The 14,573-nt window shown below is 37.9% G+C and overlaps 2 protein-coding genes across 3 annotated transcripts in view; both read left to right on the top strand.

Moving 5' to 3' along the window:
• Nucleotides 1–14,573, top strand: part of LOC306869966 (sarcoplasmic/endoplasmic reticulum calcium ATPase 1-like) — a 69,350-nt gene that overhangs the window by 23,754 nt on the left and 31,023 nt on the right. For both annotated transcript variants that reach the window (XM_079416947.1, XM_079416946.1), the window contains exons 4-7: nucleotides 500–604; nucleotides 1,940–2,078; nucleotides 13,912–13,992; nucleotides 14,077–14,162. In XM_079416947.1, coding sequence (XP_079273073.1) covers nucleotides 500–604; nucleotides 1,940–2,078; nucleotides 13,912–13,992; nucleotides 14,077–14,162 — 411 coding nt within the window. The remainder of the gene's footprint in view (nucleotides 1–499; nucleotides 605–1,939; nucleotides 2,079–13,911; nucleotides 13,993–14,076; nucleotides 14,163–14,573) is intronic.
• The window catches only part of LOC306869969 (CCN family member 1-like), a 1,026,947-nt gene continuing 1,017,364 nt past the window's right edge, over nucleotides 4,991–14,573 (top strand). The window contains exon 1 of the mRNA XM_079416956.1: nucleotides 4,991–5,100. The gene's annotated coding sequence lies outside the window, so the exon portion shown is untranslated. The remainder of the gene's footprint in view (nucleotides 5,101–14,573) is intronic.

Genomic DNA, 14,573 nt, shown 5'->3' on the forward strand with positions numbered 1-14,573 from the left:
TTTGCTTTCTATGCTTTCTATTTCTTTTTTATGTTTAAATAAAGAAGTCCGCTCTCCAAGGCTGCATTTGTTTGATCTGAAAAAGTGCAGTAATGTTGTGAAATATTATCACAATTTAAAATAACTTTTCTATTTGAATTATATTTTGAAATGTAATTTATTCCCGTGATGGAAAACTAAATTTTCAGAAGCCATAACTCCAGAATTCAGAAATAGAAATCATTTGTAACATTTATAAATGTCTTACTGACACTTTTGATCAATGCAATGTGTCCTTCCTAAGTAAAAGTTCAAATTAATTTAATTAATTTCCTTTCCAAACTTATGTAATTGGACAGAATGATAAACTGTGTATAAATATAGTGTGTCTTATCATTTTATTTATTTATTTTAAGAGTATTTAAAATGTTTGGATACTTGAATTCTCACTTCAGTAACCTTAACAGGACTGAGCTTTGAATGTGAGGTAGGAGTAATTTATGTTGTGTTTGTTCATTAGGTGTTGGCACTGTTTGAGGAGGGGGAGGAGTCGACCACAGCCTTCGTGGAGCCTATTGTCATCCTGCTCATTCTGGTGGCCAACGCAGTCATTGGAGTCTGGCAGGTGGGTGGGTGTGTGGGCTGTGAAACTGAAGGACCACAAAGAATTTCAACTACTGATCAAATCTATCTTCTCGATGACAAAGAGCGAGTCTGCTTGATGTCCTACTGTTAAGCACTAGATACTTTACTATTACTACTACTGCTACTACTATCACTACAACAGTCTTCTGTTCCTAAACATGACAAGTGATTATCAGGTGTTCATATTTGTTTATTAGTGTGTACATAAGGATGTGGCATGTAATTTACATTTATAACACAATATCTGGGCACTGCAGTGGACAGCGTTGACAGTGCTAAGAGATTTACCTAATTATTGTAATCCTATTAATCCTATAATCCTCGTTATGTTATATTTGACTTCTATTTGAATTTAGAAATCACATTTCTGAATTCTGGGAAACTGATTAAAGAGGAAAAGTTGTACATGTTCACAAATGTGCTATGTCTGTTACACCCTATTAGAACTATTGATATTAATGATGCATCTGTCAAACTTTTGTCTGCTAATTCTGTGGCTGACAACCGATATGTACTTAAATTTTTTTAAATATTTGATTTATTAATTTTACATTGAGTCATTTAGCAGATGCTTTTATCCAAAGCGACTTACAAATGAGGACAATAGAAGCAATCAAAACCAGTAAAAGAGCAACATGCATGCAAGTGCTATGACAAGTCTTGGTTAGCCTAACGCAGTACACATAGCAAGTTTTTTTTTCTTTTTAAAGAAAACAAGTAGATAGAATAAAAAAAAAAAAATCTAGTGTTAGTTTTTTAAGAAAAGCTAGCAATTACAGAATAAATATGCAATTGATAGAGGGTCAACTGTGTGTTTTTTTGTTTTAAATAAAAAGAACACCGATAGATAAAATAGAATTAGAATAGAGAGTGCTAGAGTTTGAGGGTCAAATAAAGATGGAAGAGATGTGTTTTTAGCCGTTTCTTGAAGATGGCTAAGGATTCAGCTGCTCTGATTGAGTTGGGCAGGTCATTCCACCAGGTGGGAAAAGTTAATGAAAATAGAAATTTTAATAGAATTAATTATATTATATTTTTAAATTAATATAATTTTTATATTCTGATATTCATTTTAATATTATAAATTATTTATTATAATTATCTATTATTTTAAAGCTTTTATCAGAACATTCAAATGTACAGCAAGAGAACTAGATAACCATTTATTTATTTTGAAACCTGTAGGAGTAGGCTACTGTTGTTTAGCCTAATCAGACCAATGGCATAAATGAAACACAATGAAATACGGGGCTGTTATCGATGTAATGCATGTGTATCCTTGTTGATCCCTTTGTGTGGTTTTGTATGGTGTCAGGAGCGAAATGCAGAGAATGCCATCGAGGCTCTGAAGGAATACGAGCCAGAGATGGGCAAAGTGTACCGCATGAACCGCACGGCTGTCCAGAGAGTCAAAGCACGAGAAATTGTGCCTGGAGATATTGTGGAGGTGTCTGGTAAGCTTGGACCTGTTTCTACTCTTTCCTGTTTCCTCTCATAATTTTTCCTACTCTCTCTGTCCATTTGATAAATCTCATCTGCTCTCAGTCTCTTTCCTTGAGTAAAGAGAGGTACTCAATTCTGCAGAGAGATTTTGTTTGTGGAACAATAAGGATACTCCACAGCCTTGAGAGTCCTGTGGACATTTGGAGGTTTCTGCTGAACATTTAACCATGTGGTCTGACATAATATGCAGTGGAGGTGGCCCAGTCCTTTTTTTTTTTTTTTTTTTCCAGTCATCACCACCTCTCATTGTACCCAAAACACAGGCTGTCGTTTTCCCTAGTCTTCCCATTGGCCTATGTGTGGCTGCCCAAAGTGTGTGTTTGTGTGCATTTCACCGCAACTGTGCCCTGAACGGGAGTCCTTCAGGGTTTCTCTCTCTCTGTGTGTGTGTGTGTGTGGGCTACTTGCCAAAAGCAGAGCAGGAATATCCCAGACTGTCTTACGTAAGTGGCTTTCCTGTGAGTATGATGGTGCCAGCAGAGACATGCAGGAAAAATCAATGTGTGTGTGTGTGTGTGCGTATTCTGTTCATTGTACAAAGCTGAAAAGTGACTATAGTACTCTTTCTCTTTCTCTCTTACCTCTTTTTGAAACACGTAGCTTTTTTCCACACTGTCAGTCCCACCGTTCTCCACCTTCATGTGACTACAGGTTTGCAATGCCTTCCTCACACATACAAACGTGCCCACTCTCTGTTAGGGATTTTGCCAATGTATATGTAGACTTAGATAAAAATAGACCTGTTGTCTTTCTGTTATGGCTTGACCGAATCTGTGCATCACATGCACATATATAAAGCTAGTCTCAGCTTCAAAGTAATCATTGTTTGCTTCTTTAAACCCCTGCTTACTAATGATCTTCAGTCAGCGTCAGCCAAGTGTGGAGTAGAAGAGGTGAAGGGAAAGGAGATGACAGCAAGGATCTGCTTTTCACTATTACAGTAAAAACAAAAGAAAGGTGTTACACTGCAAGATTTCTTGATTCATGTTCAAGAGCATCCGCATTCATTCAGAAACATGGATGCGGCCACATCGCTGTGAATGGGAGTGAAAGATGAGACTGGTGTGGGGGGAGTGAGAGGGGAACGTGTATGGAGAGATACAAAATGTGAGGGAGGTGGAGAAGAGAGAGCAGTGCGAGAGCGCAAAAGCGTGAAGGACAGATGAGCAGGAGGGAGCGATAAATGCAGCAAGATGCAGAGAGAAAGAGAGACAGGCGGGATTATAGAGATGTGGATGGGATGTGGGTTGCATTACCTGTCTTAGCACGGTGGTAACAAGCGTCTCTTTGTTCAGGTGCACCATTTGGTCTTATGCCTTGACAAGCCCACATTCCAGCGGCCAGATTCTCCTCTCCACGCACGTACACACACTCCCGCTGTCAGACTTCACCCCTTGACACCTGTGGGTCATGTCACCATGGTAACTGGCCCCAGAGTCCCTCCCATGTCAAGGTCAAACTGACAGACATGTAAAGTAACTACCAGACATCACTGTCAGTCCAGATGTTTCCAGCATCAAGTTTCTGTCCTTCCTGAAACAAAAATTTTGCCACAGTGTGATGAAATTACTTCCATATTTGAAGTCATGCACATGCAGCTATGTTAATATACAGCTATGTTGAATGGGATTCTGGACGAGTGAGATGTAACTGGGGGAGGTAACAAGCAAAATGCAATAAAATAAAAAATAATGCAACCAACAAAACTTGTGCATCGTGATTTGTGCCTGGAAAAGAAAGTAAATCAGCTTTTCATATAAGAAATAGGATTCATTTTTATTATGTTGATAGCCCTTACTTTGAGTAAATGCCAAGTAATACCAAATTAATACAAATTAAATATTCACCACATTTTACAACATTTTTATTTTCGCAGTAAATGTATATTTAAACATAAAAAATATATATATTTAACTGCCTTGTGTTTTAGAAAGGTGGTCCTTTGCAAAAGAGTTCATTGTATCTAGGAATTATGGGATCAAAACTGTTGACAAACCCTGATCCTAGAGCATTTTGAACAAACTCTTTTGATTTTTGTTTCTGTGTAGTTAAACACCATAGCCAGTTTGACAGATATTTTTGGATTGTGAGTGAGATTTTTGGCATTTTCCTCTTCCTGAGGCCTTGAGCACTTCCCAGCCTGCAAGCTGAACAAAAACTAGACAAGGTGAATTAGTCCGGGGGGAGAAGAGGAGAGGTGTTTCCACTCCAGAGGTCTGCGAGAGTGGAAATGGCTGGCACTCTATGTATCTTCTGTATAGGGATGTAACGGTATGAAAATTTCTAATCACGATTATAGTGACCAAAATTATCACGGTTATCAGTATTATCACGGTATTGTTAAAATGTGCTGGAGATGTTCAAAAAGTACCGAAACATAAATCACTTCACCAAGTTTCATACTTAAAAATCAACAAACAGCAAATAAAATGACTTTTTGTTTGCATAATCACTAAAACAATAACATTACCAATGAAGTCTGTATTTTAAATGACAATTTGACTGACAACAGTTTAATAGCATGTTCAAATAAATAATGTAAATGTTCAAATAAAGCTTTGAAAAAGTTTAACATAAAAGGTAGACCACACATTTCAGCCTTTAAAGAAAAGGGTTAAATTAAAATAATTAATAAATGATTATATGTATTTTATCTGCTCTATAAATAATCCTATATAGCATATCTGAATTGTTTAAATGTACATAAGTTTGTTTTTCATCAACCGGTTAAAATTTACAGCAGGTCATGAACATTTGGTCCATTTTTTGGCCAGACAGAAACTGCACACAGGCTGAATGTAAATAAGTGTCTGTAAATCCACTCTCTGGCAGCAGGTGGCGCTTTATACGGAAAAGCTGAATTACAGCTGATTCCTGTGAACTCCGCGAACACTTCCTTTAGGTATTACATGGAGCGAAGATGAGAACAAAATGCCATCAAATCGTTTCTGAAGACAGTCCGAACCTTCAGAGGTACATTCATATAATTAATTCATTGATATATTAATTTGTATAATTCCCTCAGCACTCTTTTAAAACCTCCCAGCTTTTCCGCCCTGTTTTCACTCAGAACGAAACGACTGTGCTGCTGTGCGCACGTGAGACTGTTACTGAAAACTCTGCTTTATGCCGGACAGTATTTATTTATCGCGAGTTGTTTAAATCACGGTAATCGAATACGGTTTTAATGATAATTAAAATATGAAACGGTAATACTAACCGCGGGGAATTTTATCATGATTTATCGTCAAACCGGTAATCGTTACATCCCTACTTCTGTATTTTGTTATCATTGGTAGTGGGGGAAAGCGAGATGCCACTTAGGTTTAAGATCCGTCCGCTGGTTTATAGCCACGAGAATCCACTAACGAGGTGTAGACACATTCACACACATGCTGAGCTGCTTGTGCTGAGTTCATTGGTTATAGTCGTATTTAATAAGTCCTGTTTGGTAAGTGGGAAGCACTGGCAGGACGGAGGTGTGGTCAGCTGCATCTGTTGAAATATTTCTCAATTTCTGTCTAAACTGACTATGCCGATGACATAATCTTGTTGCTAAGCTCTATGAAACACATGCAAGCAAACACACAACCCCAACCTAAAAACCCTTTCGCTTTCTCTGGAGGTTGAATGAAAATTGCACATCGGAAAAAGGCACTTGTGAGAACTAAAAATTGGTTACTACAGAAAAAAAAATCAAAACAAATGGCAACCAAAAATATATTACCCACAACACCCATTCCCCTCTCCTCGCTGCAGTGTCTTTCCTGTACCCACCATTCGTGAGTGGTAATTCCATCGGAACTTTTGGCACGGACAACCAAGAGAATTGGAGGTCGGAAAACAATGTTCAGCCATTTTTTTGCATGCATGAGTACTATGGATATTTATAGATTATTTACACTTTTATATTTCCAGTCAGCCCAGCATTGTGTCAGCGTTCGGCCAATGTTATGTTTGCGGTAATCACAATGTCCGAAGTGGAACTTTCCCTCGACTGTTGCGGAGGCTCAAAAATAACATTCTCACTCCATTAGAATATCCAAAGAACCAGAAAGGTTTACAGAAAGCCTTCAGATTTGGAAAGACTTTACTTGTTTTTTTCACGCTCTTTGGGATGAGTAACAGTGAAGCATCGACTGTGTTTTTTAAAATAAAATCACTTCAGTCCCATCATCTTTTAGTCATACCCACAGGCTGTTAGAGACCGTTTTGATCAGTATTTGCAAACATCTTGAACTCGCCAGCCTCTGTTATTACACTGTTCCACATTTACAAGCAAGCATACGTCACCCGTTCTAATCAAGTTTATGCCCGATGTCCATGGAGGCCTGTTTCCTGCTATCAGATGCTTGCCATCTACTGTCATAATGTCTGTGTATATTTAGCTCACTTTGCATTGTTCTGGCTTGGTATGCCGAAAAGCAGTTCGCATTAGCATTTAGATGGGTTCGGTACATTCGCAGTGTGACCGAGTGGGTGGGAGACACCGTTGAGGGGAGAGAGAGAGTAATAAAATCCAAGAAAGAGAAGAGAAAGGTCCGTCGTTCTGGGAACATAAACAGGCTCCTGCCCACTGTGCCCTCTCTATCCCAACTCCCACGCAGCGCAGCCCCTGATGCGGGTGTTGTCTCCCTCGCCAGAGACCCCCAAGGCTGATGTGAGCCATTCCTGCGATGTGGGAGGAAGAGAGACCGCATGGCTGAGAAATCATGTCCAGAGGGTTGGAGCAGAAAGAATGGAAAAAGAAAGTTGGGATGAGAGTGTTTTACTGTACATGATAGTATTATGCAACATCATGTGACTATGACTAACAAAGGATTTATTGTGCAGCAAAACAACAAAAACACAGACTGATGATAACTTTTTTTTTGTCCTGTGAAAAAGCTGACATTCAACCTTCTTCAGAGTTTCACTTAAGCATGATTCTTTCTAGACTGTCTGGACCGCTCATCCACTATCTGCCTAACAGTGTGTAAGAGACTAATGGGAAGTGTGGCTACTCTCTTGCATGCCTTACTGCCCCCAGGCACCTCCAGCTCAGCCTAAGGGTTTAAATGGGTATAATTGCGACACTAAAGGGTCACAATTGCTGTAAAATGTCCTTTAAGTGCCCCCACAGCCTCTTTGTCCTAGTCCAGGAGCTGTATGACATGGCGATGAGAATTTTCAAACTCACTGACACCCACTGCAAGATTATTGCTCCAGGGTCACACGCATGTATACGTATTAGGGGTGGCACGGTTCGCGGAAAAAAACCGAACCGCACGGTTCTCCACACACGGTTCGGCACGCGCTAGGACCGCGGTTCAACTGAATTCTGACAACGCATGTGGTTTGTTATAAATAACACGTAAAACAAATAGGGTTCGGCTAATGTATGTTTCTGTTAATGGATGCGCATTCTGGCTTCCCAGTACATTATAACAACAGCGATGAGAAAGAAAAGAAAAAAAATAAGTGGACAAATCATTCACTCTTGTTCAATGCGAGTGCCGTATGCTGGAATATGAGCATTTATTCCGTCATCACCCGGGTGCTGATAGCGCGCGCACAGGTGAGACCTGGGTCCGTGTACGTTTTGATAGTTTGTTTTCCAATTTGAAATGAAATAAGCAGAAACGAGAAAACGGCACCTTTATTCGTTTTTTCGTTTTTTTGAAAAAAACGAAAAAACGAGATTTCGGCTTGATTTTTCGTTTTTTAGTTCAGAGGCATAAAACGAATAAATGACTTCAAAATTCGTTTTCCACATGTGGGCGGTCCTGAGACGCCCCCTTCCGCCGATTGGTCAAGCAAATCTGAGCATGTGACGTCACCAGTAGTCGCTCAGGTCTGTTCAACAAAATAATAGTCCTCTAACGTTACTATGGCTACCGATTCTTAAACTGTACAGGGCATGTCCTGTTGGGCTTTCTTCTGTGCAACTTTACGCGTTTCACAGAAATCTTTACATCAGAAATATTAAATATTAGTCTGCCACCAGCCCGTTTTATTTAGCTGTGCAGAGTTAAATCTGTGTGGTGAAGCTGCGCTAGACAGCGCCGAGAGAGGATCACTGACCAGTGTTCAGTCAGCAGTCAGAACTTGGGTACCTATGATGGTGAAATACATTTTTACTGAAAATGACCCGCGAGTATGATTGACAGGACGATAGCGGAGGCAATTAAAAGCGCAATATAACTTCTGTTAACAAAAACTTTTTTTTTTTTTTTTTTATATAAGTGGCTTTGTCTTTGTTTTAATCAAATAATTGTGAACCACAAACCGAGCCTTCGTTTTAAAGGGCGATTTCCAAATATATTTTATTTATTTGTTATAATATGGGTATTTTATGTCACCCGTCTTATTAGTTTGATTATAGTAGGCTATACGCGAGTTTTTTATTGTACTATTTTACTGTTGTTTTTTAATTAACAATATATCATAACAACTTATAAAGATCAAAATCTACAGAAGAGATTAACAAATAACATTGGTGTTGTCATAAGTTAACTAATCAATGGGAAAATTTCCTCACCGGCACAACTCTATTCTTAATGTTGGCTACATGTTACAGATTTAATGTTGAGCACATAATGTTAAAGGCTTCTTCAATACCATTACACTCGGTTGAAGAGTCAAGAAGGATGTGTTAATTTACTGTAGATTTCAATCTGTCATTAGTTGGTGACCCGGTGTAATTATAATAGCATAAATAAAAACAAATACACGTAATAGGCTATGTATGCCAATAGGCAAAACACATCTGCTTTTCCTCTAGATCACTTTACTGCCCGTTTCCGCCAATGAATAAAAAATAAAACAAGGTAATTGCGACTTTTTATCTCACAATTCGGACTTTTTTTCTCGCAATTCTGACTTTATAACTCGCAATTCTGACTTTATAACTCGCAATTCTGACTTTATAACTCGCAATTCTGACTTTATAACTCGCAATTCTGACTTTATAACTCGCAATTCTGACTTTATAACTCGCAATTCTGAGATATAAACTCGCAATTCTGACTTTATAACTCGCAATTCTGACTTTATAACTCGCAATTCTGACTTTATAACTCGCAATTCTGAGATATAAACTCGCAATTCTGGCTTTATAACTCGCAATTCTGACTTTATAACTCGCAATTCTGAGATATAAACTCGCAATTCTGACTTTATAACTCGCAATTCTGAGATATAAACTCGCAATTCTGACTTTATAACTCGCAATTCTGAGATATAAACTCGCAATTCTGACTTTATAACTCGCAATTCTGAGATATAAACTCGCAATTCTGACCTTTTTTTCAGAATTCTGATTTTTTTTCTCACAATTGCGAGTTTATATCTCACAACTCTGACTTTCTCGCACCATAGCAAACCACTCTCCCTGTAAGGCTTTGCAGTACTTTGTTCAATTAGCTGAACTATATATTGAACTAGATGAATGTTGCGTCCGAATATGATTTTTGAACAAACATAAAAATGACTCATTATTCTTTATTTCTATGTTTTGCGCTCGCGGTTGGACACTACCGCCGGGCTTTCAGACACAACATTCTTCATTTCTTTATATGAGTTTGAGGCAGCTTCTATCGCGTTATTTTAATAACAGCTGTCAAGTCAAAAACTTATTATTGTAACACTATTATTGATAGCTCATCGGCAGCTTTATTTCCAGAAATCCCTTTATGTGCTGGTACAGCAGAATCCGACTGTCCTTCGAGAGCATAATACTTCATTCATACTTAATTTATAGCTACTGCAAAGTTTAGCATCAACCCAAATACACACGGTTCAGCTATAAATCTGAATAAAAAAAATAAAAAATAAAAAACAGTGTTTTTGAGCAGGGTTGGAACTAAATTCTGCAGGGCTGTGGTCCTCAAGCAACTGAATTTTGCACCCCTGAATTAGATTGCATTTATCTGGAATATAGGCTTCCTGTGTTTGGACATTTTCATAAACGTTTTCCTGAATATGCTTCTAAGATTTTACACTAGTTTACAGCCAGAACTGCAACCAGAACGAGACCAACTTATATTATTATTGTCTATAGCAACGATAATTTAATCACAGAAGTATATTATATATAGACCTGTAGTCTATATGAAGAGTTCAGATGCAAAAGCCTCTAAGTGCCATCTGAAATTTTCTTCTAAAATGAGCATTTTTCTCAGGTACAGGTTCTTTTCATTGTCGTTAAAGTAAAATAACTGAATATAAACGAAAAATACTAATTTTAGAAGAATATTTCAGATGGCATTTAAGCTTTTGCATCTGAATTCTTCATATATAATTGACTAAATAATTTTCATTTATTTATAATTTATTTATAATTTTCATTGGGGATGTCTTGCTTGGTCGATATCTTACAACATTAAATACAGGAGATAAGATAATTCTAGCAAGAACATAGAGATGAAAGCGCGCTTTATGCGAGAGTTAAGGAAATCCACCTGCGTGCATTCATATATATCCACTCTCGTGTTACAATAATACGCGCTTTACTTGACAGCTGTTATTAAAATAACGCGATAGAAGCTGCCTCAAACTCAGAACTATAAAGAAATTAAGAATGTTTTGTCTGAAAGCCCGGCGGTAATGGTAGGCTACTGTCCAACCGCGTCCAAAAGCCTTACACGGAGAGTGGTTTGCTATGGTGCGAGAAAGTCAGAGTTGTGAGATATAAACTCGCAATTGTGAGAAAAAAAGTCAGAATTGCGAGTTTATATCTCAGAATTGCGAGTTATAAAGTCAGAATTGCGAGTTTATATCTCAGAATTGCGAGTTATAAAGTCAGAATTGCGAGTTATAAAGTCAGAATTGCGAGTTTATATCTCAGAATTGCGAGTTATAAAGTCAGAATTGCGAGTTATAAAGTCAGAATTGCGAGTTATAAAGTCAGAATTGCGAGAAAAAAAGTCCGAATTGTGAGATAAAAAGTCGCAATTACCTTGTTTTATTTTTTATTCATTGGCGGAAACGGGCAGTAAAGTGATCTAGAGGAAAAGCAGATGTGTTTTGCCTATTGGCATACATAGCCTATTACGTGTATTTGTTTTTATTTATGCTATTATAATTACACCGGGTCACCAACTAATGACAGATTGAAATCTACAGTAAATTAACACATCCTTCTTGACTCTTCAACCGAGTGTAATGGTATTGAAGAAGCCTTTAACATTATGTGCTCAACATTAAATCTGTAACATGTAGCCAACATTAAGAACAGAGTTGTGCCGGTGAGGAAATTTTCCCATTGATTAGTTAACTTATGACAACACCAATGTTATTTGTTAATCTCTTCTGTAGATTTTGATCTTTATAAGTTGTTATGATATATTGTTAATTAAAAAACAACAGTAAAATAGTACAATAAAAAACTCGCGTAGCCTACTATAATCAAACTAATAAGACGGGTGACATAAAATACCCATATTATAACAAATAAATAAAATATATTTGGAAATCGCCCTTTAAAACGAAGGCTCGGTTTGTGGTTCACAATTATTTGATTAAAACAAAGACAAAGCCACTTATATAAAAAAAAAAAAAAAAAAAGTTTTTGTTAACAGAAGTTATATTGCGCTTTTAATTGCCTCCGCTATCGTCCTGTCAATCATACTCGCGGGTCATTTTCAGTAAAAATGTATTTCACCATCATAGGTACCCAAGTTCTGACTGCTGACTGAACACTGGTCAGTGATCCTCTCTCGGCGCTGTCTAGCGCAGCTTCACCACACAGATTTAACTCTGCACAGCTAAATAAAACGGGCTGGTGGCAGACTAATATTTAATATTTCTGATGTAAAGATTTCTGTGAAACGCGTAAAGTTGCACAGAAGAAAGCCCAACAGGACCTGCCCTGTACAGTTTAAGAATCGGTAGCCATAGTAACGTTAGAGGACTATTATTTTGTTGAACAGACCTGAGCGACTACTGGTGACGTCACATGCTCAGATTTGCTTGACCAATCGGCGGAAGGGGGCGTCTCAGGACCGCCCACATGTGGAAAACGAATTTTGAAGTCATTTATTCGTTTTATGCCTCTGAACTAAAAAACGAAAAATCAAGCCGAAATCTCGTTTTTTCGTTTTTTTCAAAAAAACGAAAAAACGAATAAAGGTGCCGTTTTCTCGTTTCTGCTTATTTCATTTCAAATTGGAAAACAAACTATCAAAACGTACACGGACCGACCTGAACAGCACACGTTGATATCGGTGTTTAGACTGAAGTCATGAAAGCTTTGCCAGCTCAAATATTTAAGAGCCAGAGGACGCGAGCTCGCGCGCGCAGTGAGAAGATTTGTGCGTGCGCTCATCAGAAGCGCACAAACCTGCGCCTCAGAACGCGCGCAAATATGAAGCTCTCTCTGAAGTATTGTGTTTTAATGGATAAATTCACACAAAATTCTGTCAAAATGCCCGTCTTGGTAAGTATCCTATAGCAGACATAGCCGGCTGGGCGTACAGTATCAGTGCTTTCTCTTAAAGTGACAGTTAATATTAAATAAACAGCAACAACAAAGAAATCACTCACTGCTCTTGATTGAATCGCTTTTGTAACTTTAATAAAGAGTAATCTTTAATTTATACAGTCAAATATGCAATGCTGTTTTACCTTTGATTACTTTAATCGTACTTCAATTTCTGTACCTAAAAAAACCCCTGAAAATCACTGATTATTTTATTTGTATCTTTACTCTATTGTATTTTTATTTGTGCTGTTGCTTGTAGTTAAAGGTCTGCTTTTATTTGTGTACACTCACAATGAAAACAAAACAGATTTTATATATATAACATGTAATAATATTTAGCATTTTCACATCAAAATAAAAGAAACTGAGCAAAGTAGATGTCTTTTTTTTTCCCCTGTTGTACCGAAATTGTATCGAACCGTGACCCCCGAACCGAGGTACGTACCGAACCGTGACATCTGTGTACCGTGCCACCCCTAATACGTATGCATATCAACTCCAAATCTCTGGAGCTTTCTGTTGAAATTTGTGTTCAGATTCCATGCAGTTGTTGTTGTGTATATGCCATGCCATAGCTCGCAACAAATTGTCAAGGCTTGTTTAATTGCAGTTTTCAGAAAACATTTTCAGTATGCTCGATTTGTGATTTGCTGTATCATCCTTTGTTAGAGATGTGAATGCACAAGCAGATCCCTGCAGCTTGTGTGATGAGTGTATATGAAGCTTTGTTTTGATGACTCGGCTAGGAAGTAGCAAAGTTTCATAAAGTCAAGCCACTACTCAATATCTATTGCTCAAACCATTAATGGCTGCAAGAGCTCACAAAACCCAGTTGAAAATGACACATATTGACTGATTCTGTCTCATCTAACTGGCTGAGGTTTTCTCACCTTGTTTTTTTCTATTCTTTTGTATTAGAAACTTTTTTTTTTTTTTCTTGTAAACATAGTCCATGAACCGAATATTGATCTCTCCGTGTACTCTCATCAACTGGCTATCGAGCGGTGTTCCAGTGTGTCTGGAGTTAGTTTTCAAGGTGGTGTCTCTCTTGCTCTTTCACTTTTTTTTCCCTGTTTCAGTTGCTTTTTTGCTTTGCTTCAGGCTTTGTGCCCTAGTAGCTCGGCTTCGATCTGTTGTAATTAAGTGTTTACCTGGAAAACAAGAGGTCAAGAACAGCCTTAAATGATAGCTGTGCAGTGGCCTGTCTTATTTCATGTTTATGATTGCAGTTTTGACCCTACTTGTCTCACATTCATCGGTAATGTAAGTGTGTCTTTGCTTGTTTTTGGATGAAATAACTCTTAACACATTTTGTTTTCTAGTTGGAGACAAGGTGCCAGCAGATATCAGGATCACTTCAATCAAATCCACCACGCTGAGAGTGGACCAGTCCATTCTCACAGGTACTGTGGACGTCTGAGATGCTCAGCACTTCACTGCTCAGTTCTCTGTATGGCTTAATTTAAAACTACCAATGTGTTCTTTAGGCGAGTCTGTGTCTGTTATCAAACACACTGATCCTGTGCCAGATCCACGAGCTGTCAATCAAGACAAAAAGAACATGCTGTTTTCTGTAAGCATTTCACTTCCTGTTTTGAGAGGAGAACTTGGTTTCATGTGCATATAAGCCGTATATTTGCATATAAGAATTACCTACCTCATAGCATTTTTAGTCTTGTTATGCATTACGTAATTATTCTTTGCTTTCTTTGTGTATTTATGATTTTTTTTCTTGCTTTTTTCTTTGTCTCTCTAGTTTGCAGAATGTCATTATACTGTAGGGTATAATTAGACTTAAGTATTCTGTTCAGTCTAAACACGCTCTTCCTGTATGCGTTCGTTTACAGTCATTCAGATTCTATAAGTAGGCATGCATTTGTCCGCTCTCAATCCACTTAGGTTGCGTTAACATCATCCGGGGATAGGGAACACCCCAGGTGACGTTATTGGCATAGTGAGTGATAGTATAACGTCAGGGTTAATG

Source organism: Barbus barbus (assembly GCF_936440315.1).
Source record: "Barbus barbus genome assembly, chromosome: 5".
In the NCBI taxonomy this organism is placed as follows: domain Eukaryota; kingdom Metazoa; phylum Chordata; class Actinopteri; order Cypriniformes; family Cyprinidae; genus Barbus; species Barbus barbus.